Source organism: Vicia villosa, unplaced genomic scaffold (assembly GCF_029867415.1).
Source record: "Vicia villosa cultivar HV-30 ecotype Madison, WI unplaced genomic scaffold, Vvil1.0 ctg.000912F_1_1, whole genome shotgun sequence".
Lineage (NCBI taxonomy): Eukaryota > Viridiplantae > Streptophyta > Magnoliopsida > Fabales > Fabaceae > Vicia > Vicia villosa.
The window spans coordinates 466,644-487,910 of record NW_026705410.1 but is presented as its reverse complement, the minus strand read 5'-3'; the positions used below and the strand labels follow the sequence as shown (position 1 = coordinate 487,910).

Here is a 21,267-nt window from a genome sequence, read left to right as displayed (position 1 = left end):
GGGTTGGATTGGGTTTTTAATAAAATAAAAACTTAATGACTCGTTTGGTTATCCTGGTTCGTTTGAACTCAAACTAATCCACTCCACCCTGTTAAGGTGATTTTCCCTCTCTCTTACGAGGTCTTAATCCACTAATCAAACTTGATTACAAACTTTCACGATGACAACCGTCAACGTCTTCTCGAGATTCAAACCACAACCCGGTTTGCTCAAGGAACAAGAATAACGATAAAACATAATCTTATGTTTTTACAAAAGTGCTTCTAATAAGCTGTATCACAACCGTGATGTATACACTTAGTATTCAAATTACACAAGCAGTAAGAGAATTATGAATATCGTTCTTAGCCTTTTTCTTTCAGCGTGCGTGAGAGTTGTACAAATTCTTCAACAAATACTTGTTTATATAGGAGAGCATTTTGATCCGTTGGAAGACACGTTTTCTTGATCTAGAAACTTGATGAATTGCAAAATTAATTTTGTTTCCATAAGAGAAGACTTTGTCTCTTGAATATAATTTCTAGACGTTTAAGAAAAGATCTTACATTTAAATCTTATAACGGAACTGTTCATCAGAGTATTGTTCAGCGTTGGTGCATGAAGTGCTTATGTATCAAAGTTATTCAGAACTTGAGAATTATCTGGTTTGTCTTCAAAACTTCTTGTTCTTGTAGACTTCCTTCAGAATCTTTGGAACTTCTTGTTCTTATAAACTTCCTTCAAGGTTTAGATCTTCTTATTCTTGTAAACCTCTCTCAATGTAACCTTCTGATTCTCAGAGATCAATGTTCAGAGTATCTACTTCTTATAAGCTTCACTCAATGTAGCCTTCTGCTGAGAAATCACTGTTACCTGCTTCAGAACTTCTGCAAAGTAAAACATAGGATTAGAGTGCATATTTGTTCTTATCTAAATTTACGTGTTTGTTATCATCAAAACTCTTTCGAAGATGTAGAACCAAACTATGTTCTAACATGCACCAATGATCTTTTCAGATCTAAATGCATACATATAGTGGTGTGTTTCTTCTTTACATATAGGTGACAATTCCTTGCGGTCTGTTTCTTTTCCACCAACAAAAGTTGATTCTATCACTTCTACCCTAGACTCCTTTCTTTTTTCTGTCTAAGATTGTGGTATCGTGTCTGAATATTTCTGCATCGTTTTGTTTATCTGAGCCCCAAACTTTCTCATCAAAGCTATGAAAAATGTTGTCTAGTTAGCATCAAAGTTATCTTGGCACCATGACTGAAACCACAACATAGGAACACCCTCCATTCTCATGAATGCCCATTGCACTTTATCAAAATAAGGGATTTCCTGCTCTTGAAAAAACTGTTCTGCTTTGATGATCCAACCAAAGGGGTCGTCACCCACAAATTCTGGAAGACCTTCATTCACAAACCAATTGTAAGATTCTTTCATCCTTAACACTGGCTCTTCGTCGATAATCTGGTAGGTCGGACCAATTTTTAGGAACCCAAAATTAAGAGAGAAAATGAGATTATATTATTGACTGAAAAAGAAAAATATTACAAAAGATAACCCCTGTAATCCCAGATCAAAGCTTCTTTTCGAAGGAAGGAAAAATTCTCCCTTTGCCCATCCCTAAGGTTTTAGTACAAAATGATACTCAATGCTTCCCATTATTTCCTTTACACACCTTATATAATCCTCTCACATGTAACTTCCCCCACTATCTCTAACCAACTCCCCACACTATCTAATAACTTCCCCCACTCATAATTTTCCCTATCCATTTGGGCCTTTCTCCTAATGGATCCCATCATAATTCAATTTCAATCTATCTCTTTTCCTTTTATAAGGCTCCCAAGTGTGCTATCCAAGAGATAGTGAGGATTAAAGAATAGTGAGATTTTTAATCTGTCTCTCTTGAGTAAGTATTCCAATGTTGTTTGGTCGGTATGTTATCATTGAGGTATGGGGATATCAAATCGAAAATGCTTGTTGGTAGTAGGCCGATTATTACCATTAAATCTGACTCTCTATGGTGGAGGGATTTGATTTTAGTAGGTGTTATGGAAAGGGAATATTTTATTTGGTTCTCAAACAACATTTATTGTAAAATTGGCAATGGGCATTCAATTGAATTTTGGAGAGAGGGATGGCTTGGAACATCTTCCCTAGGCATTATGTTTCCACTCATATTCACATGTGCATCAGATTTGAAGCTCAAAGTTGTAGACATGGAGGAGTGGATGGAGAATAAGTGGATTTGGAATGTGAAGTTGGTGGAGAGTAAGCATCTTCAGGAAGAAGAAGAGTCGAAACAGGATATCTTTCTTTCCATTTTGCATAACGTGCAACTAAAGCAGCAAGTGGACGATTCATTCGTTTGGTGGAGGAACAAGAACGTATTCTCGGTAAAAGGAAGCTATCAAACCATAGAAGAACTTTCTAATGTTGATGTACAGGTGAAGGAGAGTATTATTCTTCATATGGATCCGCGTTGGCTTACGAATGCTCCTAACAAAATTCTCATCTTTAGGTGGAGGCTATTGCTGAATCAATTGCCAACTAAATCACCCTTCGCTACTAGAGGGATCATCAATGGAAACCACAACACGATGTGTCCTCTTTGTTTTGGTGTTGAAGAAACTATCTCCAATATATATAAGTGGTTGGATATATTTATTCAACCTGAGTTGGATCTAGTAGTCAATAATTTGAACAACTTTAGAACTAACCTTAAAGATAGTGTGAAAAAGAATTTCCAGTTGGTAATTTGGCTCGCAGTTTGTTGGACAATTTAGTTAAGCAGGAACAAGATACTGTTTAAAAGGGGCTGCATAGGAGTGAAAGAGATGGTAGGCATGGCCAACATAATGTCTTGGGAGTGATTTGTTATTAGAGTTAAAGGGTTAGAAGATTTCACATAGGATGGATGGTGTAATAATCTAAGGGAATGTCTTTCGAAACATTGATTTTTCTATGGTTCTCTGGTTAATCCTGTTACAATAGTCCATCATGTATTTTCTTATACTTGTAGGGTTGAGTACCATTAGTACTTTTTCTATCAATACAAGTTTTGCTTATAAAAGAATTGAGTTACTTAAATTAATTAAAGTTTTAAATTTTTTTAAAATTTCAATCATCTCATCCAAACACACTCTTAAAATATTAGTAGACATTTTCCAACAATTTTCAAAGGATTTTGAATTTATTAGTTCGAAATTACAAGGCTAAACATTTACTATAGAGATAATATCTCAAATGTAACCATTTACAAATAAAAAATATATATAAACAGTGAGGTTATACTAAAAAGTTTAAATAATTTCATTAAAGGTAATAAATTTTGTTGATTTTCATCAAAAAATATATAAACAATTCATCAAAACCAAAATTTTAATTTTCATATGCTTTTGTCATATTACAATTATATCATATAAAAGTTGTGTTCTACCCCGTTAAAATTGTAAAGTCAAATTGTTTTCAGTTATTTGACAGCTCGTGAAAATACACTTTTTTTTTTATTTACCTTGCATATTTTTTAATGTACTTTTAATATAGAAGCGTATACTATATCAATGTAACATCTTATAATTTTTATTGTTAAATTTTAATTTAAAAAATATATTTTATAATATTTTAATTATTAAAAGTCTCACTTTTGTACAAAACAAATTAAATATATAGTTCATTTGCTTTTCATATAAAATATTTTTTATTTGTTACAATCTTACAGTTTTTAATGTTAGTTATTTTTTCAGTCCCAAAGGGTGGTTGATAGCAAACTCTCCTAGATAGCTATCTATTTCACTGCCATCAAAGCATTATCTTATCCTCTCACTCTAACAAACTTATATCTCAAACCAGGGTGAAGGTTGGCGAAGGGCTCCAATATCTTCTTCCCGTGAAGGCTAAAAAGAGTCACCAACCATTGGCAGGCATTGGCCTAACACTGAAGAAAGAAAATAATATTCCTACAAAATGGGTCACTTCCAGACAACACCAAATTTTAAAGGCCCTAATAATACTCAATATGTTAGGCATAATATCGGAAGGGTTGAAGTTCACAGTAGATAAGACTTTGGCCTCGAACTGTGTAAAAGAGATTAGGACCCCCAAAGCAAAAATGAAAGGAAGATGGAAATAGAAAGACAGAACTAGTAAACCACCTACGGGAGGCATGTTAACTCTCTCATCCTTGAAACAAGGTTCTATGATCACATCTTCTTCATGTCCAGTATTGGAAAGACCATTTTTTTGCCGAAATGATGCAACTGTTTCCTCATTAGAATATAGGGACGCAAAATTCTGCACTCGAACAAATTTATCACTTTTAGTCATTTGAATACCGATAAAGAGAAAAAGAATAAGAAATAATGCTATTGATAGAGATCTTTGGGTCATTGTTTGTAGTATCAAAGGGGACAAAGAAAGGCTAAGAACGAGCTGATGTACCCGCAATACTGGTCGAAATTTTGGAGGATATGTCTCACATTGGTACAAGATTCTTGAAAGGATATTAGGGAAGAAAATGTGAAAGGAAAAGGACGCATGTTTTTATAAGGGTAAAAGTAATGGAAATGAGCAATATATGCCTATTCGAGAATCTAAATAGTCGTAGGCCAAATTGGCTTCCCAAGAAAGTCATCATAACGTGCATTTAATGCAACATATTTCTTTTCTATGTGTCGCTTTATTATTTCCCCATAATTTGACATTACATTCCTTTTAGAAGTGGACATTCAAGTTTCTTTATCTGACACATGAGTTGTGTCTCTGACACCCTGATGTGCGACATGGACTCAGCTAAGTCTCGCCCGAGGGACTCAGCTAAGTCTAACTTGAGGGACTCAACTAAGTCTCGTCTGAAGGACTCATGTAAGTCTCTCCCGAGGGACACAACATAGTCTTTTCAGAGGGATTTAACGTCACCTAGTAGAAGGAGCTCAATAAATCTTACCTAGATAGGCATATACAATCCTCCCTTAGGAATATGGGTAAGCAACTCGGTCGGGCTCCTCAGAAGGTGTAAATGTAAAAAACTACAACACTCCAACCTTTGCAAGCCCTTGTGCTTGAAGGACTCTGAAGTGGGATAATTAAGTAAGACCTTGAGGCAAGGAGGGAAGGCGTACATACTATCCTTCCGGAATCGCCCCTCTATCCATTCGAGCGCCATGCCTCTAGTTCGATCGCCCATTTAACAGGTATGTCGCCCAAAATCCATTTCCCTATCCATAACATATGTTTATGGGTATAACATGCAATAGATCAACAAATAGTGCTCAAGAAGTCGTAAGGTCTAACCTTCCATCTTGAATTTATAGATGTTAACCACCCACGTCCATGAGGATCATGGAGAGAATGAGGAAATTGATTCACTTGATCTAAGACCCTTGGGGGGCTATAAGTAAATGAAATCATGATAACCCGGGGGAGACCTCTAACACATAAAGAAAAACCCTCATACAATGCTTATCACCATCCTGTGTGAGTTATGTCTAACCTTCAATAAACCCTAAGCCTCTGACAGTCCTAATCCATTAGGAGTTATTATGCTCATTGTACTTTTATCCAATACAATCATAAAATAAATTGTCATAGAAAGCCTTTGCTCTAAACAAAGACTAAAAAAGCCTAGACATGAGGAGGAAAAAAGGGACCTTCCTTTCAAATTACATCAAATTGAAAGAATACCACCACTATTTCCCATACAGGGTCTAAAGCTCCAATCACATAAATAATTAATTCATAGGGAATAGACAAGAAAATAAGAGACCTCGTCAAGTTTGATCTTTTGCAGTGCAATAAACTCCAAAGAATTGGAAAGAATAAGATCTCCCACCATTATTTTATTAATTCTATCATATCCCTATAATATTAAAATAACAAATTAACATCTACTCCTACCACTAGACAATCGATAGGCTCTCTTATTCCTATATCTCATTTCCAAAGACACTAGTTTCACCTATTCAACCTCATCATATAACAAATAATTACAACCCAACTATTTTGTTACCCTCAAAGGTTTTTTTATCTATGAAACCCTCTAAACCACTAGAAACCCCAAAAATGAGGAGAAATAGAGCCAACAAAAAATGAAATATAATGGATGGAAGATCCTTCCAAACAAACAGATAAAGAAAACCTCATCAAGCTCATACCTCCCTTTGATATATGCGTATGAACGCTATCACCTATATAAAAACTAATAGAAGTGAAAGGTTCAATTATGGAGTTAACAATATCTTATTCTAAAGGAGGAATAGAGAACGACATAATCGTCTGATTTAATATAGGAACTAAGCATGAGTCTGGAAATTGATGCCTAGGGGATGCATCTAAAGGAGAATAAGCTTATTTTATATTTAATTATAGAAAGACCTGCACCTCAAACTCTGACCGATCCACGATATTTTACTCTATAGAAGCAGAAAAAGTTGTGCTAGTATCAACTCCAAGACGCTTAGGTAGATGAGATATGCCACTTTATAGAGACAAAAAAGTGAGTTTGAAGAACAACACTATCAGTAGACACTTATTTGAGAGATAAATATTGATATTCAAAATTTAAAATTCAAATCAAACAATCTAAGGATCCAAATAATGCTCAAGATTAAAAGGAAAAAACTATTTCTCTAGGGGTGCACATAGCTACCTCGGGGGGAGGGGTGCAACACCAAAATATGGATAATTGGAAATAGATTTCTTCCGGCCCAACATAGAATCTATAAAAAAGCCCTTCTTAAATTTAGGATTTTTATCTGGACCCCCAAAAAATTATCAGCTTTACTTTATTTGCCGCATGGGGTGAAGGTGAATGAATTAAAAACCCGAATTCGCCCTTACATATTTTGGAGATAGATCTCTGAACGCACTTAATACACACATAAATGTTATGGCAACTGAGCCACACCTCATTTGTGCCAAAAATTCCAAATTTGCATCTTTTGAATTATCACTGAATGGTGTTTTCAATACACACATAAAAAGTGTGGCAAGTGAGCCATTATTAAACTAGTAACAATTCCGAAATTGTCAAGCGAGAAAAAAAAATAACACCCTTTGATATTCTTCTTCTTAATGATCAAAGAAAACTATTCTATCAATACCCTTAAACCCTCAATCTATTCTTAATCAACTTTTGTTCTCCAAAACAATATTTTTGTGTTTTATCTCATCAAAAGGAGCAAAAGAAGCTATAATTTCAGGTAAAGAACATGTTTTTCCTTCTTCATTTCTTGCATTAATCTGGTTTTTGCTTGATTAAATAAACATTGAGTCTGTAATTGTGTCTCCAGAATAGAAATAGATTGAAAGAGGCTGAAACTTGGCCGAATTACTTTTAGAAAAGGATGGAAGATGTCACCAAGTTGAGCGAGATTGAAAAAAAATTAAATAAGGAAAGTTCGAAGGTGACAATCCCCATAGAAATAAATTTAGGCAATGACACGTGTTTTGGTGCTTTTTAGTTTTTATCTAGCAATGTGTTAGTTCTATGATTTTATGATTGACAACAACTTTGTTAAAACATGTATCACAACAAGATGTTGAGCAAGATGTCATAAGACGTTAATCAGACATCGTAGCAGACTGCGTTTTTACTTCTTGGAAGATTTGGTTTATTTGTTGTGAGATTCTATGCTATTTTATCTCACATATCTTTGTAGTACAAAAAGGATTTATTTATTTATTTTGGTGTTAACCGACCGGTATCCGCGGGGGAAAGGGGCCCCACGTGACTAATCCGGACCCGGGCTCGGAGGCGACGGCACCGTGGCCCCAGGGCGTTTTTGACTCCAGCCGGGATCGAACCCGGGTACTAGCCGATTCCGTCCCTTTTTGAAGAAAGCTCATTTGCCAACTGAGCCAACCCTTTGAGGTTTCAAAAAGGATTTATTTTAGAACAACTGTTTCTATTCCAGCTGTACACTTGTTTTATAAAATAGGATGTTGAGATATTTTAGGAAATTTGTGATGCTTGTTTCTTATTTTAAGCAGAAGATTTGCACTTAAAATGTTAAAAAGAGATGACCTAAATTGAAAGGTAAATGTAAGAATTAGAATAAATAACATTAAAAATATGATAATTAAAGGAATCATAAATAATTTAAAAATAAAATTTAAAAATAGAGCGCTTTGTTAACTTAAGTTATACTACTGTAAAGAGATAGATAGTTCAACATATTATATTAAGATGACTCATAAACAAAAGTGTAGTTTCAAATATAAGTTACATAAAGAGATAGATGGTTCAACATATTATGTGTTATTTGACAAATGTTCGTATAATTTTATAATAAAAATAAAATCGGAGGTATCAGTTTGAATCCAATCTTAAATAATATAGCCAGCAAAAAGTCAATTTAATTAAAATAGAAAATTATCCCATTGCATTATGAAATTACTGACACGAATCGAGTTAAATCGAAAGAATTGTCATAGATACAGTTCAAATTTGAAAATCCAAAGTAGTAGTTATCATGAGAATACTTAACTACATTAGTAACATTCTTCAAAATTGTCGCCATAGCTACATTAATGTATTTTGAATTGCACTCAATATAAATGAATAAGCAAAATATTACTTTCGATATTGTATGTTACATCAACCATACTATTTTATAATGTTTTATAATATTGATAAAAATATAATTTTTAATTTCAACATTTAAAGATTGATCCAAATATTAATTTATTTTATAATATTAATTTTTTATTATATTATATGTTATAATTTACATAAAATATATTATTTAGTAATATTGATAAAATCATAATTTGAATAATCAAAAAATTATACAAATTAAAAATTGATTGGATTAGATTCCATCTCTCAAAACTAATCTAAACTGCACCGCGAACATTTTAAATTGAATAATTTTGTCTCAAAATCGCACAGAAAAACCTCTCTAATATAAAATATCATGTTATAAAGAAGATATTTATCATTATTTATGTGATTATATTGACAAATATTTTAAAAAATTGAAAATATAGATTCTAAATATTAAATTAAAAGTTCAGTGTGCTATAGCATTAAAAAACTGATATTCTTCAACATTTATATACAATTATTATAATTTATGTTGAAAAGGAAAAAAGTTAATACTTTTTTTATGCTAAATATTTTTAAAATAAATAAACAATATAGATTAAACCATCAAATAAAAATACAATATATCATAGAATTAATAATTTGACATTTTTAATATTTATATGACAAATATTATAATGAATATGTGTCCGTGTTAATTATATTGTTAATAAAGAGTAAATGTTATATAATAAAAAAAAAAGTAAGATAAAATATTTAAATAATTATAAAACACTGTAAGATACACCGTGTTTTCTCAATTTCTTTTAGTTGTTGAGTTATTTCCTATTTATTTTCTGTTTTCAAAAGTCAAAACAACATAAACTATTCCTTTTTTTTTTGTTATATGTAAATTTAAGAAAAATATTTGTGTCAAATTATAAAATATTTATAATATTAATGAACCATTAATATTTTTTTCATTATATCATTAAGTATTTCTTTTATTTTTTAATTCTTTTTATTTATTTTTCACATATCATTGATAAAAATAATTTTATAAAATTAATTTATTTTAATTTATTTTTCACATATCATTGATAAAAAATTATTATATAAAATTATTTTCTTTTAATTTATTTTTCATATATCATTGGTAAAAAATAATTTTTTTGTATAGATCAATTATTACATTTCGTAATACCCGTGAAATAGTCAAAAACAAATTATATTTAAAAGTGGAAGGAATATATTTTGTCAATAATTACCTTAACTTTTAAAAACAAATTAGGAAAGAATTTTTTATCAAACAGAGTGTATTTGGATGAAATATTTTAATGAGAAAATATAATCTTTTTAGACAATTTAAATGATTTGGACAAAATTTATTGTTTAGGTGAAAAATATGAAAAACGGTTAAAATGATGAAAATTTACGAAATATTTGTCCAAGTTAAATTTAATGATTTTGAAATGACACATAAAATTAAAGAATTTGAAATTTTTCTTATACTCCATAAAATATATGAATGTCAAATTAAATATTATTATTATTTCAAAATTTGCCAATTGATTTCCATATTTTCTAAAATTTACAAATTGTACCTTCAAAATTTTAAAAAATTGAAAATTGATGCTTAATAATTTTACAAATTGGTCCCTTAATTTTTTTAAAAATTGCAACAAGGTCCCTATTTTTTAAATTTTAAATTAGGTATAAATATTAAAAATTTTAAAAATTGAACCAAAAAATTTAACAGTGAGTAATTTTTACACTCATTGAAACAAAAAATTTTTATAAATAAAAGAAAATCAATTGAATTATTGTTGTAAAAAAGAAAGATGAGATTGCCCTCTTATCACCATGCAAATCTGAACTCAAACCGCCTACATTTTTTCACCTTTTAGAGCTACCTTTATTCCCGTTGTGCTTCTGAACAAACTTACATTCTTCATCCGAGCAATTTTCCATTTGAAGATGACTATTTGTAAGTTAAAAATGGAGAAAACGACTAGTTTGAATAAAAACAAGGGTTTAAGTTTATGTGAACTGACATACCAGAAGAAAAACTAAGGATGAATGTTTATTCTAGAGGATTTTTTAGCTAAAGAAATGTTCAACGAGTTCAAGACCTATGGTGGCATAGATGAGGCGATAGTTGCTAACAACATAGATGTTATAGGAAGGAGATATGTATTTGTTAGATTTTTCAATATGTTGAATGAAAAAGTGTTAACTACAAAGTTGGATAACATATTCATATTGATGAGAGGAAGTTGTTTGTCAATATGCCTCGCATTCAGAGGAAGCATAAAAGAGGTGTGTTTAGGGAGAAGGAAACGAGAAGGGAGGAAAAAGGTGATAAGAGGTATATTGTGTTCAACAACAACCACGCAAGTTTGATTTATAAGGGTGAAACATCTTTCAAGAGATATGGAGACCAATGTTCTTATGCAAATATAGTCAAGGACAACTCAAGAAATGGGCCAAAAGTAGCAGAGAATAAACCGGTTTTTGCTCACTTAGAATTTAAAATTGATGATTCTGAGTTGACTAGATTCAATAAAGACTATATAGGGGTGGTTGAAAATGCACGTCTTTATATAGCATCTAAAAGATTTTTAACACAAAAGATTACTTTTCCATTCGGGTAACCTCTTGGAGATCAAATTTATGTTTGCTAGAGGAGAGGGAAGAAGAAAAACTCAAAGCACTAATGGAGGAAGGTTGTGATTGGCTCTATCATTGATTTAATTAAGTCAGAAAGTGGAAACCGTCTGATGTGGATAAAATAGACAATTGTGTTTCATTTTTTATGTTGAAAATTACAACAATCCATTTCCCTATATTTCTCAATTTATTTATATTTTTTAAACAATTTTAGATGGAAAAAATACAATATAATACATATATCATTCGTTTATATATCAATAACATACTTGAAATTCAACTCACTACAACATTTAATTCTAATTATAAGAAGTATTTTGAAAGATATGGATTTAAAACTCACTTTGAACTAAAAATTCTAACAACACAAGAATCATTCCAACTAAATATACTTAGTTAACTGGGTATATTTCTTAAAATTCATCACTTCTCAAAAGAGAAAATCACATATTGAGTTTCTATTTGAGGTTACAAGTTCAAATCCCAAACAAATACAAAAGTATATTATTTAAAATATCATTTTTTTTAAATATTAGAATAATAAAATTTAAATTTTAATAGCCATATATCATCTATATAAAACAAATTTACTTTTTTGAGAAAAAAATTTAATTCTACAGTAATAACATCATATCTAAAAATCATTTTAACTATTTCAACTGCATAAAATATGAAAAATAAATTAAACACATCCGCCCAACGTGTTTGTCATAGTCTAGTTATTTAGAAAAAGTAACTATCACTTCAACTATTTTTTTTGTCTCCAAAGCATGGTGAAAAGGACCAACACTCCTAAGTCCAAATTACTCTCACACAATAAAATATGAATTTCAACATCTTCATCCACCTCCTTCCTCCCACTTGTAAATGGAAAAATGTCGTGTACATCTACATCAACCTTAGGTTTAGTAAAAACTGCTTTAAAATATATTTAAAGGTAATATAAGTTATACTTTTTTTTACATATTAAGTAATATAGTCATAATGCTTTAATTAAAATAAAATGTTTTTAAATAATATATAATATAAATAATAACATTAAAAAGTGTATACAAAATTAAATATATTGTAAGAAAATGTATGGAGAGATATTTTTTTGACAGATTATATATAGATTTAGATTTTATTTTATTATATCAAAATTTAATCATTTAAATTAAATTATAAAAATATTATAAATTAAATCATCTTTAGGAGTATATATGCATAATATTTTTATTTTATTTTCCCCTCATTTTATTTTATTATATCAAAATTTAATCATTTAAATTAAATTATAAAAATATTATAAATTAAATCATTTTTAGGAGTATATATGCATAATATTTTTATTTTATTTTCCCCTTAAGTTATATAAAGAGATAAATAGTTCAACATATTATGTTAAGATGACTCATAAACAAAAGTGTAGTTTCAAATATAAGTTATATAAAGAGATAGATAGTTTAACATATTATGTGTTATTTGACAAATTTTCGTATAATTTTATTTTGATAGTAAACATAAGGTTATTTGCGACAAAGTTCCTCGAATTTTTTTAAAAAAAAATATATGACAAACATAGATCATTTATTTAAAGACATGAAATGATATTATTTCTTATCTTAAGATTCTTCCACCAAACTTCAAATTTATCAATCGACTTGAATGATGTGAACTAAAATTTCTCAACATCAATACACTTCAAATTTATCAATCGACTTGAATGATGAGAGCAACAGTGTTGTAGAAAAGTGTGCATGTAAGTTAACATGAACTATGTGTTGCATGGAACCTTGCTCCACATGCAGGTACATCAGAGGTATCAGTTTGAATTCAAATTTATCAATCGACTTGAATGATGAGAGCAACAGTGTTGTAGAAAAGTGTGCATGTAAGTTAACATGAACTATGTGTTGCATGGAACCTTGCTCCACATGCAGGTACATCGGAGGTATCAGTTTGAATCCAATCTTAAATAATATAGCCTGTAAAAAAGTCAATATAATTTAAATATAATATTGCTCCATTGCATTATGAAATTACTGACACAAATCGAGTTAAATCGAAAGAATTGTCATAGATACATTTCAACTTTGAAAATTCAAAGTAGTTGTTATCATGAGAATACTTAGCTACATTAGTAACATTCTTCGAGACTGTATCCATAGCTACATTAATTTATTTTGAATTGCATTCAATATAAATAAATAAGCAAAATAATACAATTAAGAAAGAGAGATAGAAATTGTTCTACCGGAAATAGCACAGTAAAAGCCTCCCTTACTCTTCTTTGTGAGATAAGTATATAACATGACAGTAGATAAAGTTTGGCAAATTCATCAAAACCAGCTTCTGTTATATAGACTTATCTTGACCCTTTTGAGTCTTTTTTTCAATTGGAAAATGCTTGCACAAGCAATGATTCATATTCCATAAAAACACAAAAAAACACACACACACACACACACACACACACACACACACACACATATATATATATATATATATATATATATATATATATATATATATATATATATATATATATATATATATATATATATATATATAAGCCAGTTTCACTAAACTTCAGAAACCTCCAAATGCGCCCATCTTTCTTCATTGTATCAAACTTATTCTTCAAGGTCTTCGCTAAGCATTTTCGTTTGACAGCAGCTTCAAACTCTTGATTAATCTCTTTCCATTTAAATGATACACGTCCATTCTTTCGAATGAACTTGATACAAAGCTCACAAAAAACCTTTTCATACTCAGGATCATCTGACCATTTAAAATTGATTCCTTCCATTTTATCTTTATTTGAGGCCATCTTATAAATTTGACAACACGCAATATTGAAGATTAGCGCTTTTGAATCATATAAATTAAAAAAAAAATACATGGTGTACAAGCAAACAATGACATGTTTTTTTTTAAACAACAAATAATTTATTTAAAAAAAAACTACAATCCAATAATAAGAAGATAAAACATTAAAATTAAATATTAACTTTGAATTTGAGAATTTAAAGTTCTGCGATTAATTTTGTATAATTTTCTAATTAAATTTTGTGTTAATTCAAGTTCTCTAAATAAATTAATAACATTTCTACTAGTTGTTTTTCTTAAACATTGCTTCACCTATATACATAGCTGCTAAAAAAATATGGAGAATTCTATTAATTTCATTGGTGACGTGACGCCATGGCTTTTAGTTCCTTTTCTTAAATATTTAACCATATAGAATCACATCATGCTGCTAAAGATATAATTTATATTGCATAAAAAAACAATAAATGATTAGGAAGAGTTGTTATTCATGAATTATATTGAAACACACCTCTGATGATAGTGATATAACAATAATAGTTAAAAAATAATAGAATAAAAAACCTGCAAGAGATTGATGACCTGCTCCTGCTCCACTTTGCCGAAATCTAGCTTCAATTCACCTAGCTTCAATTCACACGGGTAACATAGCTTCAATTCACACGGTATAAAATTAGGTTTATTTAAATTATTAATTAAATTGGGTTGGGCCTAATATAATACATAATTATTTTATATTTTATATTAAAATATATTATATTTTATATTAAAATATATTATAAAGGATAAAAGTGGAATTCAATTAAAATAATAAGGATAAAATTGGAAGAAAAAACGATAAGCTATAAGCTATAAGCTAAAACGCTATTTGAAATAGCGTCTGGAAAATAAGCTATAAGTCAGTAAAATAAGCTATAAGCTCGTTATAGAAAGACCATTACCAAACGGGTCTTTTCTTATCATATGAGCTTATAAGCTATAAGCTATAAGCTATAAGCTCAAAATTTGACTTAACAAACAGACCCTTAGTGTCCCTTCTGCCCCAATATTGCCCATCACCATATTCTCCGTCCTTACTAAAAATCTTCATCATCTAAGCTAGTTGCAGATATGTCCCCGGTCTCCAAGCTCTCTCTCACATACTCTTTACGATTGTCTTCCATGCTAAATGCCACTCTTCTTGCTCTTCCATTGTGTTCGTCATCTTCCAAACCAATATGCTAATACCACATCCTGAATGTTAAGAGAACAATTCTCCTTACGAATATTGATGGCAAACACGTGAATATTTCTCTAACATGAAATCATACAAGTTCAAAAATGTTAATCTCAAACTTTTAGTCAAAGTAAATAGTCATTGAAAACATAAATGATGTTCAGTATTGACAAAAACATAAAGTAACTGCATACCAGACATTTAATCAAACAGCTACCATAAACAATAAAACAAAGTGTCCTACCTTTGAAAACTCAACTTTCCATGCACGGAGGCAGACCCAAAAAGTTCCTTGACATTGGTATAACTCTGAATTAATGGATTGAAAAAGAAGAAGCATAACATGGTTATGCTTCTCTTCGTTTCCCACATGTTCGGAGTTATACTAAAGCCTTAGGAACTTTTTGGGTCTGCCTCCGTGCAGCGAAAGTTGAGTTTTCAAAGTTATGACACTTTGTTTTATTGTGCATGGTAGATGTTTCATTAAATGTCTGGTGTGCGGTTAATTTATGCTCTTGTCAATACTGCACATCATTTTCATTTGTGATGATCATATCACTATTTACTTTAACTGAGTGTTTGGGATCGACATTTTTGAATTTGTATGGTTTCATGTCAAAGAAAGTTTTATGTGCTTGCCATCAATATTCTCTAGGAGATTTGTTCTTTTAACATTCAGGATGTAGTATTAGCATATTGGTTTGGAAGATGATGAACACAATGGCAGAGGAAGAAGAGTGTCATTTAGCATGGAAGACAATCATAAAGAGCATGTGAGAGAGAGCTTAAATATAAAGGACATATCTGCAACTAGCTTAGATGATGAAGATGTCAGTAGTGACGAAGAATATGGTGATGGGCAAGATTGGGGAAGAAGGGACACTGAGATTGTATGTCGAAATATTGATCATGTTGATATGCTTGGTCACAATAAAACTACGCTTAGACTTCAGTTTTTGATTAACTAGCTCGTCACTTCACTACTGCAACTGAAGTTACCCGTTTCTAATGGGGATGAAAAGTAAACCTTGTTCATATCTATGGCCCAAAAATAAAATATGAAAGAGGTACATATGTTGCTTTCAACCTTAGGAACAAAAGTACGGGGCTAATTAATCTTGAGGTTTTTCAAAACCTGGCTAAAAAAAGAAGGAATCTATCCCAGCATTGGTATTCTCAGCCATATACAGATTCTTGATAACTTAAGACATCAATGTGTAGCTCTGAGTCTTAAAGACACGATGCTTTGAAAGCCCATGGAGAGTGGTCGATGTGATGGAAAAGGCAGCTATATAAGGCTTGAATTTGTCACGACTTCATTGGGATTTCTGACTAATTTTGAGGATGTATATAAATTATGGCTTTTGTGGCAAAGTTTTCTAGCCCAACTTTTATCGTAGAAGGGGGTCTTCCTACCGTTGAAGAAGACTTTGAGACATGAGATGGAAAAGTGAGTTGGATTTGGAGATTTGTTACAATATTGGGAAGTCATGATGTATAATCTAAATTAATATTGTATTGGTGAAAGTTCTACTCATGCATAGAAAAAGGATTTCCAACTTTTGTAAAAAGTACTTCCTACTAACCTCCACGGGGGGTAACATGTAATCCTTAGCAAGCTCTTCGACCTTATGATTTCTAAATTTTATAGCTTAACTCATATTTGTAATACTATGTCACAGGTGAACGAACCCCAGACCTCCATTGGAGACATTACGTCAACGTCGACTATCAAGAGCTCAAAACGTACGCCACAACTCATAGAGAATTCTTCGGCCGCATCAACGCCTATCAAAACGCCCTGAACACCTGCTGTGAATTCATAAAGAGCTCTCCGACCGCATAAATTATTTTATTATAGTATCTCTAAAAACCTAAACTTTCAGTTGTATTAGGTGCTGAGAAATTATAACAGCATAACAAAATTAAAGAATCTTTACTAAACCAGCATAAAAAATCCAAAGAAATACTTTGAATGTTAGACACATCGCATATAGAAAAATCATGTATGCATTTATACAAACTTAATTTTTTTACATTTGAGAAAGATTTTTTTTTCATGTGGTCATAAATATGTATATTATGTTTTCTAGATCTCTAAATAATCAATACAAATAACAAAAAAGGATAACATATAAACAAGAGATAAAAATTTTACCTTGTATTAAACAATGGCTGAAAGGGAAATGATGCATTATCTCTAGCAGCAACTCCATTATCGTATCTTGAATTAGAAGAAGAAGTAGAAGATTTGGCCAAAATATTAGGAGATTGGCGATTTCTTCTAATTCTTTTTGGTGGACCTCTAGCATCATCCATGAAATTATTTGAGCCTTATTAAACGAAAAAAATGTTCAATTAATCATTTGAATAATATCTTCTTTGCATTTTTTATACAAAAATCACTAATAATTCATTCATAAAAAGAGTATTTAAATAACTATTTTCTATGGAAATGAGAGAACATGTATCCATCTACTTGGTGCATAATTAATCACAAATAATAATTTAATAAATCAATTAAACAAAATCTCTGTAGATATTTGATAAACTATAAATTCAACCAACAGAAATATACCTGAGTTGAATCGTGGCTGAAATCTTTTGAAAATGTAGTGCTCGTCGACTTCGTTCCCTTTTCTTTTTTTAATCTTCAGCTGACACAAAATTATATGATTTTAAAAAAAAAATAAAGATTATAAAATCGACTTTGATTCAACTATTAAAATCTACCTAATAACTTAGAATTCTTCAGTTAAAATTTCAAGATCATTGGTCTTGTCATGGTTTATATATATTTCAAGATTTTGCAACATAATTCTAAGTCTTTAATATAAAAAAGGCCAGACGGTTACACTATTTAAAAAAATAAATCCAAATTTCCCTTCATAAATGTAATAATTATCAAATCTAAGATTAAATTATTAAATTGCTTGATCTACACATATATATAAAAATCATAATCTATTATACTAAGATCCCTCCCTCAGGTGTCTTAAGATTTGGTAGTTTGGATTTAAACAAATTTGTATCAGTATTTTTTCATCAAATTTGATACTTTTGAACAAACATACATGCGATCTTCAATTTATTTAGAAGTATCTGAACGTTAATTATATCATAGTCGAATCTAATATAAGATGGAATTCTAATATATTGTCATTTGGGAGTGAGAGAAACAAAGTAAAATTAAAAAACAAAAAAAGTTTAGAAAAATCATATGATACTTACGGTGGTAGCAGCAATACGATAATGAATTTCTGACGACTTGAAAAGAATAGAAGAGTGAATGGTGAAAATAAAATATTTCAATGAGAATATTATCTCAGATCTAGTCGTAGATAATCTAAAATATATTTGTGGTTGTTGAAAATCCAATAAAAATACTATGGGCGTGGCGTAAACCAAACGTATAAGGTAGGTTTATTGATGGACATTCCTAATAAACGTTTTTTAGATTTGCTTATTTTATGGAAAAATGAAAATCAGATTTTTTTTTTTTATTAATATAAGGTTTTGTCAAAAGGGATTGAGAAAAGGGGTGTTGAAATTCAAAAAGGTTCAAATAAAAATTACAAAGATCTCAAAAAACTAAAATTGCAACAAAAAAATCAAATATTATTTAATGTGCTTGTATGTCATTTTGTGAAACTCCCTCTGATTAAATTAAATTTTGAACTTATTTTTTAAAATTAACCCAAAACAAATCGAATTACATGTGTATATTTTAATACTTATTTATTTTTAGTAGTATGATATATTTAACTAATTTATTTTTTATTATTGTTGATTTCCTTAATTTAATCAATTTCTTTTTAATATTTTATTTATTTTAACCATAATTGATTCTCATTTCATAGTATTACTTTCAACATTGTATATTACATCAAACATATTATTTTATATGATTTTATAATATTTTATAATATTGATGAGAATATAATTTGTAGTTTTAATATTAAAGATTGATCCAAATATAAATTTATTTTATAATATTATTTTATAATATATTATATGCTATAACTTACATAAAATATATAATATTAATATAAAGGTTAAATATACAAAATCTCCTGTAATATAAGCGAAATTCATTTTTCCCTTGTAAATTTTTTTTGTCTTTTATCCCCTAATAGCACAATTTAACCCTGTAAATATTAAATTAAAAGTTCAATGTGCTATAGCACTAAAAAAAACTGATATTCTTCAACATTTATATACAATTAATATAATTTATGTTGAAAAGGAAAAAGTTTATAATTACTTTTTTATTTATGCTAAATATTTTAAAAATAAATAAAAAGATAAAGCAAACCATCAAATAAAAATACAATATATCATAGAATTAATAATTTGACATTTTTTAATATTTATATGACAACTATTATAATGAATATGTGTCCGTGTTAATCATGTTTTTAATAAAAACGTAAGACAAAATATTTAAATGATAATAGAACATTGTAAGATACACGGTTTTCTCGATTCCTTTTAGTTGTTGAGTTATTTCCTATTTATTTTTTTGTTTTCAAAAGTCAAAACAACATAAACTATTCTTTTTTTTATTATTATATGTAAATTTAAGAAAAATATTTGTGTCAAATTATAAAATATTTTACAATATTAATGAACCATTAATATTATTTTTCATTATATCATTAAGTATTCTTTTGCTTTTCTCAATTCTTTTAATTTATTTTTCACATATCATTAATAAAAAATAATTTTATAAAATTATTCATAAATAATTTTATAGATCAATTATTACATTTTTTAATATTAATGAAATAGTCAAATTTATATTTAAAAATGGAAGGAATATATTTTGTTAATAATTACCTTAACTTTTAATAACAAATTAGGAAAGAATTTTTTTTCTTATCAAATAGAGTGTGTTTGAATGAAATATTTTAACGAGAGAATGTAATCTTTTTAAACAACTTAAATGATTTGGACAAAATTTATTGTTTAGATAAAAAATATGAAGAATTACTAATATGATGAAAATCTACGAAATATTTTGTCCAAGTTAAATTTAATGATTTTAAAATGACACAAAAATTAAAGAAATTAAAATATTTCTCGTACTCCATAAAATATGATGTCAAATTAAGTATTCAAAATTTTCCAGTTGGTCTCTATATTTTCTAAAATTTACAAATTGTCCCTTCAAAATTTTAAAAAATAAAAAATTGATCCTTCATAATTTACAAATTTACAAATTGGTCCCTAATTTTTTTTCAAAATTTACAAATTGATCCCTAATTTTTTTTTTAAATTGCAACATGGTCCCTATTATATTTTTCATTTGAAGATGACTAATTATAAGTTTAAAATGGAGCAAACGACCGGTTTGAAGAAAAACAAGGGTTTAAGTGTATGTGAATTGACAGACCAGGAGGAAAACTAAGGATGAATGTTCATCCTAGAGGATTTTGGAGCTAAAGAAATGTTCGACGAGTTCAAGACCTATGGCGGCATAGATGAGGTGGTAATTCCTAGCAACAAAGATGTTATAGGAAGGAGATATGGGTTTGTTAGATTTTTCAATGTATTGAATGAAAGAGTGTTAGCTACAAGGTTGGATAACATATTCATTGGTGAGAGGAAGTAGTTAGTCAATGTGCCTCGCTTCTAGAGGAAGCATGAAAGAGGTGTGTTCAGGGAGAAGGAACCGAGAAGGGAGGAAAAAGCTGGTAAAAGGGATATCACGTTCAACAACAACCACGCACGTTCGTTTTTTAATGGTGAAACATCTTTCAGGAGATATGGAGACCAATGTTCTTAATATAGTCAAGAACGACTCAAGAAATGGCCAAAACTAGCGAAGAATAAACCGGTTTTTGCTCACTTAGAATTTAACATCGATCATTCTGAGTTGACTAGATTTAATAAGGCCTATATTAGGGTAATTGAAAATAAACGTCTTTATATAGCATCCAAAATATTTTTAACATAGAAGGTTACTTTTCCATTCGGGTAACCTCTTTGGGATCAAATTTATGTTTGCTAGAGTATAGTTGAAGATAAAGTCGATACTCTAGAGCATATGGCCATT

The 21,267-nt window shown here is 29.6% G+C and overlaps 1 protein-coding gene across 1 annotated transcript; it reads left to right on the top strand.

The window, feature by feature from the left end:
• The first annotated feature begins 1,961 nt into the window (after positions 1 to 1,961).
• Positions 1,962 to 2,774, top strand: LOC131632210 (uncharacterized). The gene has a single exon (XM_058902990.1). It carries the CDS (start codon positions 1,962 to 1,964, stop codon positions 2,772 to 2,774), a length of 813 nt encoding a protein of 270 aa, XP_058758973.1.
• The last annotated feature ends 18,493 nt before the right edge of the window (positions 2,775 to 21,267 follow it).

Coding starts and splice junctions, on each gene's coding strand:
- LOC131632210 (XM_058902990.1), top strand. CDS start 1,962: ATGCTTGTTGGTAGTAGGCCGATTATTACCATTAAATCTGACTCTCTA.